A 15,376-nucleotide genomic window follows, 5' to 3' on the forward strand; every position below is an offset into this window, starting at 1 on the left:
CCATTCTTTCGACCCTGTCTTCTATGCTATCTAGCCGTTGCGTGAGTTTGTCAGTTTTGCTGCCAATGCTGGCGCTCATGTTTTTGATTTCTGCCAAGAGTGCCGCGATATCCCCTTTTGTAGCGGCAGTTTCAGCACATGGAGGTGATGTAGTTGCCATCTTGGGGTCGGTGAAGTGAGGAGCAGTCTGATTGTATGCATAGGTGGCTAATTTCTGTCGCACGTTCATATGCCTGGTGAAAGGCGTCCGATGCCGTCTTTCAATTTTTTAGGGGGGGTTAGGGCAGCACAAGCACCGGGTGAGCACGTTAGGAGGCACACGCCCCAGGTATGGGGGTCCTACCCTCAATCTTGACTCCGGAGTCTCGTTGAGTAATGATCTTTTTTAGGGGGAGCGTCTTGGTATGGGGTCCACCTTAGCTTTAATGTCTCTTTGCCTCCGTCTGCCCTGGGCAGGGCACCTCTGGATGAAAGGCACTGTTCCGGTTGCAGGGGTGTGTTCCGGGACTTCGTTGCTTCTGATTTGTTCCCTTTTTGTATTCCCTGTTCTCCCCCTCCCCCCTAGGGTCCAAGGTATGCCAGACTCCTCGAGTTGGTTCAGGGAAGTTTCACGGCCTATTTCTGTAATTGGGCTTCCAGTTTCGTTCGGGGTCCCCCAACGTGCCTCCCCTCTTTTTGACTGTGATGCAATGGGTTCACAGTGCGCTCAGAGCATGTTTCACATCTCTTGCCATGTGCTCTGAGTTTCTGGTCGTGGGATCTCTATCCTCCGCACCGGTGTAAGGCTCGGCGTGTAACACGGTATTCCTTGTGTTGGGTGTAGGAGCGTGGGAGAGGTGCGACCCGAAGGGAGTATCCTGTTGTGGCCCACGGGGCACGTGTCGGTTCCTTGCGCTGGTTCTCCCTCTGTGGTCTAATCACCTCGCGGGGTGGGAGTCTATTTTACTTCGTGCACCCAGGCCCAGGGGCGCGGTCAGACGGCCTCCGCAGCCATTATGCTGACTTTATCCCCCAGCGCCTGCGGAGTCGGACGTTTCTTTCCGAGCTCAGTTAGGTTTGGCAGGTTGTTCGCGCTGGGTGCCGGGTGTGTATGGGAAGTGCCGTCGTATGGTCCGGTGTCTCGTATTATCACAATCCGGGGGGAGGAGGGGTAGGTGCGACTCACCGCTTATAAGCGCCGTGGAGTGGGTGCTGCTAGTTGCATGCAAACGTCTTTCTCAGATCGGCTCCGCTGCTTCGAATATTGGACTCGGCGCCCTTTCTCCACGTAACTCGGTTTTCCTCGAGGCTTTGCTTGTCTCCATGCGGGTTTACTATCGCCTCCGCTGTCGTCGAACTTCACATGCATTGCGCCAGGAGACAGGCAAACAGAAACTGGAGTGTTTCTCTGTGATTCCTTGCCCAATCTTTCTTTGAGTTTCTTCCTATGGCATGCTAGACATCATCCCCAACAGTATTCAGTCAAGTATACCTCTGGGGGGGGGGGGGTCCGAAGTGGGGGCTCAATCCACTTTTCCCGGACCTCAGGACGGAGCTCACACAGAAGAGTTGTTCATCTGTGCGCCCCCTGGTGGCCAACCTATTTGCATGAACTTTAATATAAATTCTTTCTCGTGTCTTTCTCTAAACTCCAACCCAGGTCATGGATCCTTTATTCGTCCTTTTGGCGGGCTTCTGCCGAGAAGCCCTCCTTTAGGTGCCACTGAGTCTGGGGTGGGTGCATTGTGTGGGAGGGGGAGTAGGACCCCTGGACAGGGTTGCCTCCGCAACCCAAGTCGCACTCCATCCTGATAGGCTGGAGGGTCTCCCGCCAAGATGACCACTCCACTGTGAGTGACAGCTAGGCTGTATGAATGGGGATCTTTTTTGCATAAAAGCAGGGTCCTTAGGACTGGAAGAGCAAGACGTCGCCACTGGAATGAAGAAGCTGAAGAGGAGAGAAGCCAAAGACCTCTGCAATGACTGAACCACCAGGAAGCCCTGCTGCAGCATCTCGCCACTTTTCTCCACACGACGAGAGAAGATCTTCATCTGCAAGAGCCTTCTTCCCTTGAGCTGGTGGGGCCAACCAGTTTGCCAATCGCCTTCCTGGACCTGCCCTGGTCGAATCACCAGGTCCACCCGGACCGCGATTTAAAGGAGCGTACCTTTTTATTCATCGGGCAACACCGCAGGTGGTTTCGTCCCTGGGTAGTGCAGTAACTCGAACCTTCCTCCACAACGAGAGCCTCTCTTCCTCTGCTGGATCCCCCAAACTCCAGGAACTACCAGGAACAACCGCCACCGCAGGAACCACTTCATTTCAAAGGTACATTGTTCCGCCAGGCCGCCCTTTCTGCGTGGTAGTGCTAAAGGGATTTTAAATCCTTTACCTACCTGTTGGGTTGGCCGCCCCTCTCTTAACATTCTTTCACCTTCTGCATCCGCCTTTTTGAATCGTTAACCAAAGATGTGACTGCAGCTACAAGAACATTTTGCTCCTGGGCCCTTGCCCTGTACCACTGACTCTGGCTAAAATTGTTAGAACTGCCTTCTTTAGATTGCTTCTCAACTAGAACTGTGTTGGTGCACCTACTTCTTATAACCACCTTTTCCTTCCCACTTTTAAAACTTGTGCAGTGCTATTTTGCTCGGTTTTCATTTAAGTATTCTGTATGCTAAAGTACTGCCTTGCCTAAACTTGGGCACAATTTTATGGGAAGTGGTGCTAGGGTGTGTAAGAAGATATTTCTGTATAACTTGTGCTTTCCCTCCCTTGTGAGAAATTGCTAGATTGCCATTTGTGTTTGGTTTTCACTGTCATTTTGCTCAGTTTTCACTCTTGCTCAAACTTGTCTACAATTTAACCAGGGAGTTGTGTGTACTTTTCTTGACTGAATTTAACTTGCTTAATAACTGTTGAATGTGTTTAACTAGAAGTGTATAAAATAAATATATATATTTTTACTACAAAGCTTTGGTCAGTGTTTCCATGTGCCATAGTACTGTGGCCCTATTGTGTAAACCCTGAATACGGATGATCTCCCTCTTGAGATAAGTCTGACTGCTCAGCCACAGCTACCAACTAAATCTGTGTGGTACAGACTGATACCAAAGGGGATATATTGCTCTCACCTGTAGTCCTAATCTTCTGTAGTGCTCCCTAAGGGAACAGGATTCTGTCTAACCCAAACCACAGCTCCTGCCCCAGATGTGGTCACTGGGCACCTGTGCTGTGTGGAGATAGTCCCGCAGTGCCGTGCCTCCTCTGAGGGGATGCGAGGGCTGCTGCAGAAGAGTGGGAGCGCCGCACGTACCTTGATCTTGGCAGGTATTGCCTCAATCTCTTCCCGCCAAGGTCATCCAATGTTTATTGGTGGGAGGGCAGGCAATCCGGGGGCAAGCGTACTCCCCGATAGGGCTCGTCCCAGCGCGGGCCTGGGTGCCCGAGTTCGCTGAGTTGGAGGGGGTGCTGGATCATAGGGCCTCTCCTTGTCCCTGTGCACCCGCTGGAACAGACCGCTCTGTGACCGCCCCTCCCTGTTGCGCTGCGGGTTCCCCCAGCCAGGGACCGCCAGCAGTCGTGGATATGGGTTGTGCTGTCAGGCACCGTCCGGGACCTCTTGCGAGTAGGCCTGGCTCCGGCCCATGGATCCTTAAATTGCTGCGGGCACCAGTAGGATCTGCGGTGGGCTCCACTCGATGCTCCTGGGGGCCGGCGTGCACATTCCTTCCGACGGGTTCACCTTGGAGAGGGGGGGGGGGGGCTCGCCTACGCTTTGGTGGGCGAGGTCTTGAGCGTGCTGCGCCCGACTCGCACCGGCCGCAGGTGCTCCTGTGAGGGGCCATGCAGCTTGATAGGTAGCAGCGAGAGGGAGCTCCCAAGCCCCTGCTCTGCCCCAGAAGCCCGCAGGAGTTTTTTCGTCACCTGGGGAGGGCTATTTACCGGTTAAATCGGGCCTAAGGAGCCTCCAGGGTCGGGAGCTCTGTGGTCACGATGGCAAGAGGATCGCGGCCATCTTGAATGGTTCATTATTGATGCTTTTTGACAAGTGCTCCGGTCTGTCCTGAAGGACGGAATGTCCCACAAGTCTGGAGGAAAGGGGACTATGAGTAAGGTAGTCACTACGGTGAGTAACTTTATTACCAGACACGTCCCAACCCAAGGGTCGGGCAAAGTCTGGCAATTGACCAAAACCTCACACCTGACAGCCCTTTCCTTTTCCAACAGGGATAAAAGGTGGAGCGCAAGATGAGAAAGGCAGGCCGCATGTTCAGTAAGCTAACTCAGCACGGCATTTCTAGCGTAGAAAAACGCTTACCGATAGGGTGAAGAGGAGAGAAGCGACCTTGCCCTTTTGGACCAAAGCCGTGAAACCTCCGCAGAAGGAATCGTAAGACCATGAACCATACCCAGCGTGTGTTGCAGCAGGTGTCTATTGTACGCGAGACCCTCCTCTGCTGATGAGCAAGCCGGGGAGAGACGCTGGTCTCCGTGGTACCAACCTTGACTCTGAGGACAAAGAAAGCCAAGCGGTTCTTCACAGCCGGTGAGTTGAGAGGAGAGTTGATAAGAAACTGAACTGTGTTGAATGAAAAGTAGCAAAGTGTACTTTGAAAGCATAAAGAGTAATTGTTGTAAAAGGGGGGAAAACCGGCAACAGTCTGGCACCACATAGGTGCTCACTCAAACTCTTGGCGATTACCCAAGTATTGTAACTACCATAACCAGAATGCCTTGGGAAAGGCAAGAAGAGGCGTGAAGTGGTCATACAGGGGTCTTGTACAATCTTCTGTACAGTCGAAAGTCTTTGACTGACAAATGATTGTGAACCAGGAGAAGTGAACCAAGAGAAGTGAATCCTGCATCGTTCAAGTTGAATGTGCAATTAACAAAGTTGGCAAGAGTGAACCCGAAAGAGCAATGTTTAGAAAAGGGGCGAAGTCTAAAGTCCAGAAATGGTCGTTGACCAGAGTGAACCCAGCAGAGAGATGACCACAATGAACTGTGTAAAAAGACCTAGCCTGAGCCGTAGCAAGGCAGATCCAAGGGATGAGCCGCTATCACCCGAAGATTTCTGAATGTGAGTTAGAGCTGTGGTTGTCTCAACACCCAGCAACACTTGAAAGTAAGCAGAACACACCCGATGGAGGGAAAGCGATATTCAAGAGGGGTCTAAGCCCAGAAGGGGGGAGGGGACTGAAGGGTGAGGAATTATCATCCCAAAAGTACAACTAGAAGGAACTTTTTGGTTGAACATTTGTTTAGGACTTTGAACCGGTCAGGCCCTTGGAAGCAAGAAACCATAGTTGTCGGAGGTCCTGATAACATTAAGAACTTTTTGTGGGTCCAAGCCCGGAAGAAGAGTGGAAAGTAATCACTCGCTGTGCATCAGGAAACTAACATTTTCTGTTGTTGTGAAATAGATCAGGTCCTCAGAGGCAAAAGACTTAACCACTGAAGGCCCCGATCGCTGAGAGCAGAATTGTCGGCTCGTGCTAGGAAAGCTCCAGCGTTTGCTGTGCTCAAGAATCCTACCTTGTCCCATGCTCAAAACGTGGGGAAGGGAGACTCCAACTACCGCATCCTGACTTTATTTGTGAACACTTGCGTCTTTCTCTTTCTTATTTTGTGTTTAGAGTGAGGATTTGGAAATAGGTTTCTTAGTGTAGGCCTTTTTATTTGGCACGTCACCACTAGGACTGCATTATATCTGATGGTTGAGGCTTGCTCCCATCTTAGATTTAAATTAGGGTTTTTCCAACCTGCATAAGGTTTAATAAACACCCTTGAACTGTGATCACTTGTCTGTCTTTACTGTTGCCACCATGAGTTCCTTAAAGCAGTAACAGGATTTTAACACTTCCCTATGTGGGGCCGGTGTCATTAAGATTGGTTAAATTAAACATGTGGCTGAACTTTTTTCCTTGCTCTGCTTCTCACTAAATTTATGCATGGGGCCAGAAGTTGTGAGGCAGTGTTTATTGCCGCTCCTGGGAACATCAGACCTTTGCTTTTCTGCATTGCTTGCCACCTGTGCCTGCAGTGGAACTGTACACTGCCTCTTCTGCCATGGCCACTCCCTCAATGCATGTTGGAACCAGGGCCTGTGCTGGGCACATTTGTGATAAAGTTGCACTCGAGGGTTGTGCTGCTGGTGACATCACTGCCAGTCGGGCAGCCTCTCTGTTTATGTAGCTTTCTACCCAAATATGAATAGCTAATTGCCCACAATTGTAATAGATATTGAATTCAGCGAAAATGTGATTGTTTTTTGCAGGATGCAGCAGACCTTTGTGACGTGTATTTTTCTTCTAGGAAGTATTCAAAGGGGAAACTAAGAACATTGTCAGTTCATTTAGACAGTTGCAGCAGTTTCTGGAGAAGGAAATGCAAGATCTCCTTGGCGAGCTCAAGAGGCGGGAGCAAGAATATCTGAGGAAGACTGAACAGAATGTGTCTAAACTGCAGGAACACAGTGCCTCCCTCAACAACCTCATTGGAGAGATAGAGGGGGTGTGGAATCAGGATTTGAAGTTACTTAAGGTAAGCTTGTCGCTATAGGAATGGGAGTGGCCGTTTGCCCTTTGTGATCTGATCACATACAAGGCAAGTTGTATTGTAATGGCAATGTACTACTGGTGGCCCCCTGGTGTCACCAGCAGAGGTGTCAGTGGGTGTCTTAGTGGTCATGCAATAACTAATTTGGTCCCAATTGCACTTGGTGTGGCAGAATCAGTGTGCTCACAGCAAGAGCCAGCCGGCCACTAATCCAGAACAGAACTGTGACACTTGTCCTTGGCCTCAAGCCCTGGGATCGTATCTCCACCTCTGAAATCCCTTCATTGGCTCCCAGTGGATGCAAGAGTTAAGTTTAAAACCCTCTGCATTGTCCACAAGGCTTTCTGGGGCCTAGGTCCAAAATACCTTCAACTATCCCTCTGTAAATTCCTCCCCTCTCGAGCCATTTGCTCCTCTACTACGAACTCCCTTAGGGTCAGTCGTTTTTCAAAGAAACTAGCTGGGGGCAGATCTGTCTACGGCTGGGGCCTCCCTTTGGAACAGCCTCCCGGCCACCTTGAGACTTGATTAGAATCTTCTCCGGTTCTGGAAGCACCTCAAGCCCTTCCTCTTTGCTTATGCCTTTGCCCCTCTTCTCCCCTGCTGATCTGTTTTCTCTTGGCACCGTGCTCCTGGCCACCCTCTGTCCTTCCGGCCCAGGTACCTGCTCTTGCTGCCTCCCCCTGCACTGCCTCCGGCCACCCCTTAAACTGGGATCTGTATCTGTACCCATACAGTCCCCCACTTTTCTTCTGCACTTATCAGATATATCCTATCTGACTAATCGTGCACTGCTGGCTGCACTTCCACTTTTCATTGCCTGTATTTATTTCACTTATTTATTCTGTTCTCTCCTCTGTTCCACACTTTACACTTCTCCCCCTTCCTGCACACCCCCTTTTTCCCTTTGCCATGCACTTGCGTGTTCTTAATGTGCCTGGGCCTAGTAAAGTGGGAATGGGGAGGCGTAGTTTTACATGCTCAGGGCACAAAACCTTTGTACCAGAAATTATGTTGATTTGGGTGTTCTGTTTCCTCTCCCTTTTTGTTTCTAGGTTGTGCAGTCCAGCATAAGCAGGTATGGCCATCTTCCAAGGTACAGTAAAATGTATACTGCATAAAGGACGATGTACCATCACAGTTGGATATACAGGCAAACCCGTTAGGGTTGTGTTTCAGATCAGTAGTCTCCTTTCAGATTTCTCACAAGCGATTACCTGACCATGCTTACCCTGGAGTGCCTTTCATCCCTGATCTATCAAACGGGGGATGTGTGTTCAACATGGGGGCAGACTCATGCCTTTAACCTCCAAGGGACTCTAAATGTGCCATTGGTATGGTGAAAATGTAATCTGTGAGGAGTGCATAGTCTAGTGATCTAAAACCGTACTGTTTTTGTATTTCAACCTTCCAAGGGATCCTCTTGTACCTTAGTACAATACTGGGCACAAGAATGTAATGTATTGTAATTAAAGCATTATGCACATTTCACGCTAATTAGCTAGTGGTAAATGCACAAGGCGCTTGCTTCTTCCAGGCTTTAGGTCTTCATCTCTTACTTGTTGTGACGATTTCATATTTCACAAGTATGTATTTTTGAAATGTATTGCTGTGATGTTTTTATGAATTGAGATGCTTCCAATTTCATACGCTAGTCCGACATGTCCAAGTTAAGGTTCATTGTTTGGTACTGTATTTTCTCCTATGTATTAACTCTCTATGCCCTCCATGTTGTACGCCGCCAACAGCTAAACCCGTACCTCCTGGTTTCATTCTAGGTGTTAGATAAGATTTCCACAGAGCTGGTAAATCGTCCTTTCCTGGTTCAACTCCAGAACATTTTGCTTTTCTAGTGGGATATTTTTCATTAATACCTCAGTGAGTGGGAACCTTTTTCCACACTCACCTAATCTATAACTCTTTTTATGGGTGTCATTTTTAAGACTCTCCATAGTCTCTTTTTTTAAAGTTATCATTTTTAACAACTTATTGGCAATACGTGCCTGTTGTTGCTGGGTTGCCCTAGGGGCTCCCCATTTAACTGTCTTGTGCTATCTTTGAGTGAACTACAGTTCCCATGGGTAGAAAGGATCTTTGGATCCCGTTTACAATTTATTCTGTGAAACCAGCACACCACACCTTATGTTTAGTGCTGGGGAGATGCAATGTATCCCCTTTCACATTAAAACTGTAACAATTCTGTTACAGTGACAAGCTTACCTTTTAATGGCTGGTGGCAGTGATACCTTTTACTAATTTGGTGCACCTTTACCGCAGGCTGTAATCACAGCTGCAGTAAAGGCACCTAAGGGTGCTAATTTTACCAAAATGGCCCTGGTCGTCTTTTTCTGCCTTTTTAGTGTTTCTTGTCATTTGTTCCTTCCCCTGGCATCCAGGGCGGGAAATTCCTTTGAGTTTTGTCTTTGGCGGGAGTCCCCTGGACACCCCTCCCAGGCTCTGTAAACACAGGAAGTGGGGGAGGAGCCCAAAACCCCCTCATCCTTTGTCTTGCACCATCCTTCAACTGGGACAAATCCCAGTGGGGAGCTGGCTGTCCTGAATGGAGAACCAGACGCCCCTTTCTTGTAAATTGCAGGGAGAGAATGCAGAGGTTGTGCTGTAGTTCCTGTTAAATACTGGAAGCTTGAAGTCCTGTCGACCACTGGAACAGAAACCGAAGAGGATGACGAAGGAAAAGTGGCGGGAATGATTTCCAGCGACCCGAGAGCCTGCTGTGTAACCAGAGCCTGCTGCAGCCCTTCCTTCCAATCGACTTGGGGTCTCTGAAAACGACGACCCAAACCCAGAGCCTGGTGAGACCCACTAGACTCAAGAAGACCTGCATTTTGAGCCATCCCACGGGTTGCTGCGACCTTGCATTCTTGCAATACCCTTGGACTTCCAGCCACTGTGCGGTGCAGGGTCTTCCGAAATTCCAAATCTCGCTGAAACTTCGTGGGCATCCTGGTGTATCTCCAGAGACACGAATCGAGTCTGAAAAGTCCCCTCACGAGTGCTGGACCTTTTAAACGACGAGAATTCAACCGCCATTTTGTCGTCTTCTGTGCTCCTTGAAAAGGCGCCAGAACCGCATTCAGCCACGAGGGAAATCTTGTCTTGAGCCTTTTTCATCGATCCCTGCTGCAAAGTCCCTTCTGAGGTCTTGTGTTCAGTCCCCAGGACAAGGAATCCACTGACCAGGTATTTCGCTGCAGTCCCTGAAGTTCTCCTGCTGCAATCTCTTCTTCATTGGTGAGGTACTGTGTTGGCTTGGGTATCTACTTACCTTAAGCCTGTTGGGATTTCTGTGTAGTCCTGGGGTGTTTTCTGTGATTGTGAGGGCCCTCATCCAGTGCACCCAGTCCCACTGCTAGAATCCTGCTTGGGTGTCTTCTGTGAAGCCCCTGGACCATCTTCTAACCCTAGAAGTAAAGTACTCACCCGTTTGCAGTTTTCCTCAGGAACTCTTGACTTTTGCTACTAAAGAACTTATTCTAAAACTGCCTGTTGGTCACTAGTCCTAGTGACACCCCTTCTGCCACTGAGAACACTCATGCTCCAAGAATAAGGGAAAGACTTTGAAGGAATTGGGACTTCTGCCTAGAAAAGAAATCCAGTGTTTTACTTGTAAAGAGTTGGTTGGTAACTGTAATTCTAAGAGTGAACAGTTAAAAAAGTTCTTACTGATCTTGAATGTGTGATGCACTATTCTTAAAAGTATGGTTAACGTCTTTTCTTCCTTAGCCACTGTTTTTGCCAGTCTAAAAGAAAGTAGATGTGAAGGTATTTTACTCTCCTGTGATTAGGTTGTGCCTCTTTACAAAAGTAATGTGTTGGTTTCACCAGATTATTACTGTAGGGTAATTGAGTGTCCTCCAACTGTGGTATCACCAGGTTAGTCCTGTTAGGATAACTGCATGAGTGTTTCCCAACTGGGTTTTACTTTCCCCTTCATTGTGAAGTTAAAGTCTGTGGGTTTTACTTCCCTTGTGTTAGCTGTGTGCCATCCAAAACAAGTTACCAGAGTTATTGCTTACCTCAATCTGGGGTTTCCTGATTTCCAAAGCATCTGTAATTGTATATTACATCCTTAGGTTTCTACTGCACCTAGAATAAGTGTTTCACTATTCACCAAAAAGTATATTGTCCAATTGACTTTGTGTTTTGTTCCAATAGTCACTGTACAACTGGAAGGGCCTACTGCCCTTGTATTACCGAAAGTCTTTTACTCCCAATGAATAGGCTTGACCTATACTAAATGTGTATAACAAGGTTTTGACTTCCCTAGAACTACTTTTGGGTGTTCCAAATAAGGTTTATACTTGGGCCTGTGTGCTTACAAGTATAGTGTTGTATTTTATATTGTGATTTCATATGTGTTAGTACTTACTTAACCCCTAGATTTATCTGGGCCTACCTGTATTTAAATAAATCCTTTATTTTTACAATACATAGTGTTTCAGTGTTTCTTTGGATCCTTTGTATTACAATTTCACTTGCACTGTATCTACTGCCCTCTCTCCCTCCTAACATGAGCCTGGCTGCTCTGCCTACGCTGCCATGTACTCGGGTGGTACAGTCTTATACTAAGAGTGGAGTATTGTACTGCCTCATTTGAATGGTTTTGAAGAAGTGGGTAGCACTTCAGAAAAACTGTCCTAATACTAGGGGCTGCCTACAAGCCAGCCTTTACAATTTGGCTCCAGTCGCTCACCACAAGGTTTTAGATTTTTGTCCTGGTGCAGATATTCCTAGTCCAAAGTGTGCTCAGACTCTTCATGTATGCATCCTTTGGGTTTGATGGGACTTTTTTGCATTTTTTTATTTAAGTGGTTTTAAAGCCATGACTACATTGGTCGTTTTTTTTGTTTTAAGTTGGATGTTCTCGGTCTGAAGTGTGCTCAGATTATGGTTACAGTGGATGCTTTTTACAAGATTACTTATTTTGCCCTATTGAAGTTTTTTTTTTTCTGTCAAGTTGCCCTGTTTTCTTTGTTGAAGCTAATTTCTCTTCTCAGATTGTCTCCAGAGACAAGTTTTTTTCAGTGCTAGTCTGACTTTCAGGTGGCAGTTTTAAGGCTTTGGGCATTAACCTGCTCATACTCTGGTTATAATCCTCAAACAAGAGCCTTATTGATTGCATCTGGATTGTTTTGTGAATACCACTCGGATTTGTGACATTTTTTCGCAGGAAGGTTGACTTAAGGACGCCTGAGCATGGAATCGGAGATGACTATTGGTCAGAGCTGAGACGCTGTAGGTTCATAGGGATGAGACCAGGAGAGGCACACAATTGTGGTAACCGCCAGGCTGCAGTAGAAGGTTGAGACCTGCAGTAGAAGTGGGATAATGTATTTGGAGTGAATGCAAATCTAGAAGCAAAGTAAAGCAGGTGCAGTATGGGTGTAAATCTGGAGGATAGCATGTGCAAATAGAAAAGGTAGCGTAAGCAATGCTTTTGAGCAGGAGCACAATAGACAAGCCACATTGGTGCAAGTTATTGGGATGTTTGATTTCTGTGTAAGACTTCCCTGTAATCCATAGGTAGATCGTTCCATTTGCTCTTGGTGCTACACAGCCTCACTGTGGTTAAAGGGTTAGTGTTGTGTATGTGAGATGCTTTACAGCATCCCTCGGAGTGGATTAGCTGGCACCAGCTGGAATAAAGGAACTGATATGATTGTAGTGGACATGAGGAGCCACAGAAATGGTTGAAAACAGAGGTTTGGAAAGGCGGGCGGGTTTGGGTGGAAGGGGTATAGTAAATTACTCGAGGACAAACAAGACTGAATAACTGAAAAGGACTCTGGTTGTCTCTAGAGGACCGAGCAAAGCACAGGCCAACCAACCAAGCAGACTGACCTGACAGAAGAGACAGCAGAGCCAGCTGTCAATAAGATACAGAAGGCGGAAACTAAAACTGGGTGTACTGGCCATGCCGGGCATGTCAATGTATAGGAGTTGAAAGTGTTGGGGGCAAACTCCTTGTTACAAAGCTCTTCTGTTTCTTTGGGACTGCAGGATCTGACAATGCACATGCCTTGATGGAGTTGCCTTGCCTATTCTGAGCAACCACCAGTAGTCTGCCAGACTCCCGCCCCTGTAATGACCCCATGGCCAAATGCTGCAACCTCATGTTTGTAGAAGTACTTGATGTGGTCAAGATGGGATCAGCGGCAGGGATAGTCTGACTTGAAGGGGATGGGGTAAAAATAGCTTGACGAATCTCACCCCCGTATAAAGTGATTTTGGCAAGCTGTTTTACTAGTAAAGAAACCTCCAAGGTCGATACTGCAGTGTCCCCCCCACTACCCCATGTGGCTTAACACAACCCATGATCTGAGCGATCAAAGGTTCATCTGGATGAAGACTCCAAACAGTCGTGCTTCTTTTATTGAGCTATTGGGTTGCCTTATTCATCAATAAATGTGTTCCTTGCGGGAGTAACAGACTTCCATTCTGACAACCATCATCTGGCAAGTGCAAATCCAGCTTTGGGTGGTAGTTTACCATTTACCTTACTGGATATTACAGATATTATTAGATCTTCTTTAATGTTGGCTGTGAATGCCATCTGCCCACCTCCAAAAGATTCAATGGCCATTGGTGCAGCTGTAACATACTTTTTGCTCATGCATAGCACCTAAGTTGATGCACATTAGATCCAGTCTCGGACAATGCTTATGCAGAGCTTGCCACTTGACTGCGGCAAGGACATTAGAAGGATTGTGAGGGGTCAACAATGTGAGGAAATGCGAGGCACACAACTGTTTGAGCTTTGTTTAAAGTATGCCATTTTTTATTATAGTGTAAATGATATACTCCTACGTCCCGTCCCCTCCATACTTGTGGGACATTCCGTCCTTCGGGACGGGACCGGAGCACTTTTGTAAAAAGCATCAAACATTTTTGAATTTTTGTCTCAATTTTTACACTGGGTACTGCATGTGGCTGAAACCCCACCCCCCTGAGCTCTGCCCTGCAGTCCTTGTTCTATGACTAGAAAACCACCTACGAGGGCTCAATATAGGAGCAAATGGCTGTTTCTGCCGCTGTTGCTTAGCTAAACAGCTTGATCCAGGCATGCTACGGTTGACACTGTTCTATCATTCGTGTCTCACCTCGCAGCTTTGGGCATTCATGGCTTGTCTTGCAGGACATACTTGTCTGCCATTGCGGCCTACCTGTCCACTGACGGCTGTTCCTTTTCCTTGACGAATCTGGTCATTAAAAGGCATTTCGCGGGTTTTCTGCATCTTTTCCCGCCGGTGCCCACGCCTCATCCCAAATGGGATTTGAATGTGTTCCTCACTGCGTTATGCCATAAACCATTCAAACCTGTGGCCACGACCGATCTCTAATACCTTTCTTGGAAGGTCGCTTTTCTGATCACAGTGACATTGGTGAGGCATGTAAGCTAGCTCCAAGCTTTTTTTGTAGAACATCCGTTCCTCACTTTCCATAAGGAGATGGTTGTGCTCTGCACGCATCCTTCTCTCCTGCCTAAGGTGGTTACCAATTGTCATTAAAACCAATCTAGCTCCTTGCCTGTCTTTTTTCCTAACCCGGCATCTGATGCTGAAAGTCTTATACAACTTGGACGTCAGGCGAGCCCTGAAGTTATCTCAACAAAACGAGTGAACTCAGAGGCTCCTCGCAACTCTGTCACTTTAGGGGACCCCAAGGGAAAACCAGCTTCCAAGGCAACTATCTCCCGATGGCTTGCCTCCTGCATTTCAGAAGCCTATACCGTCCAAGGTCTTCAGCCCCCGAAAGGCGTTCATGCTAATCTTGTAGGTAGCAAAACGCCTGCTATTGCCTTCCAAAAGTATGTCCCTTGGGAAACCGTTGCTACGTGGGCTTCACCATCAGCTTTTTGTAAGCATTATTGCTTGGACCCAAGCTCCAGGACGGATGCCCTGTTTGGCCAGGCTGTTCTTAAAAACTTGTTCCAGTAAAGGTTTTTTTTCTTCTAGCCACCCGACTAACTGTGGTGCATGCTTGGGAATCTCCCACAAGTATGGAGGAAAGGGGACGGGACGTAGGAGTATAAAAAAAGTTGCTCTCTGTAGTGACTACCTTACTCCTAGTCCATAGTGCCCTTTCCTCCATACGCCTGCCTGCCGTACCCGCTAAAAAGTACTTTTGGTAAATCGGCCTGAATACAACTCTGGGTGATCCTTAATCTGTTAATGCATTTTTTCAGTGCAAGTGGTGTTCTTCCATGGTGATGGGATATGATCCGCTATCCATGTGGATCCATTTTGACAAGACAACCTTATATTTTGTCTTATGCTTGTTTGCATTTACTGATTAGGACCGACAGCTACTTATGAGCAGTGAAGAAATCTAATAAGAGACCTGATACTTGAAGTCTTCAGCTATTGATGGGTGTATTGAGACACCAGCACTACGAACATTATATTAAGAGGTACGACGTAGTTTTTTGAGAATTTTTGAGGCAGGGTTGATGGCAACCTGTGGACCTTACCCAGTGCATTACGACTAAGGGGTTTATGCTTGGGAATGTTGAGCTATGTGTTTAGCTTATACTGACTATACGAGGTAGTTGATGGTGTTATATGTTGACAGCGCCCTCTGTTTTTTGTTTACAGGAGTGGTGTTCTGTTTGGATTTGGAATCTTTTATGTGGCCCTGGATGGCATGGTGGCAACCAAGAAAATAGTGTTTTTGTTTCCCCTGAAGAAAGTTATTGCTAAGAAGAACTGAAACGTGTCGATTTGTTTGAGTTATAACACCTAGAATGTGTATGAGGTGTCAAAGCCATTTGTATGTTATTTTTTTTTACAACTAATGTAGTTATATGTATGTGAG

General features: G+C 47.3%; 1 protein-coding gene across 1 annotated transcript in view; it reads left to right on the forward strand.

Annotated features, from left to right (window-relative positions):
- Positions 1-15,376, forward strand: part of LOC138521768 (E3 ubiquitin-protein ligase TRIM39-like) — a 404,627-nt gene that overhangs the window by 176,851 nt on the left and 212,400 nt on the right. Inside the window, exons 3-4 of the mRNA XM_069634835.1 lie at positions 6,299-6,526; positions 7,597-7,619. Of these exons, the coding sequence (XP_069490936.1) occupies positions 6,299-6,526; positions 7,597-7,619 (251 nt within the window). The remainder of the gene's footprint in view (positions 1-6,298; positions 6,527-7,596; positions 7,620-15,376) is intronic.

Source organism: Ambystoma mexicanum, chromosome 13 (assembly GCF_040938575.1).
Source record: "Ambystoma mexicanum isolate Mex_15411 chromosome 13, UKY_AmexF1_1, whole genome shotgun sequence".
NCBI classification, from domain to species: domain Eukaryota; kingdom Metazoa; phylum Chordata; class Amphibia; order Caudata; family Ambystomatidae; genus Ambystoma; species Ambystoma mexicanum.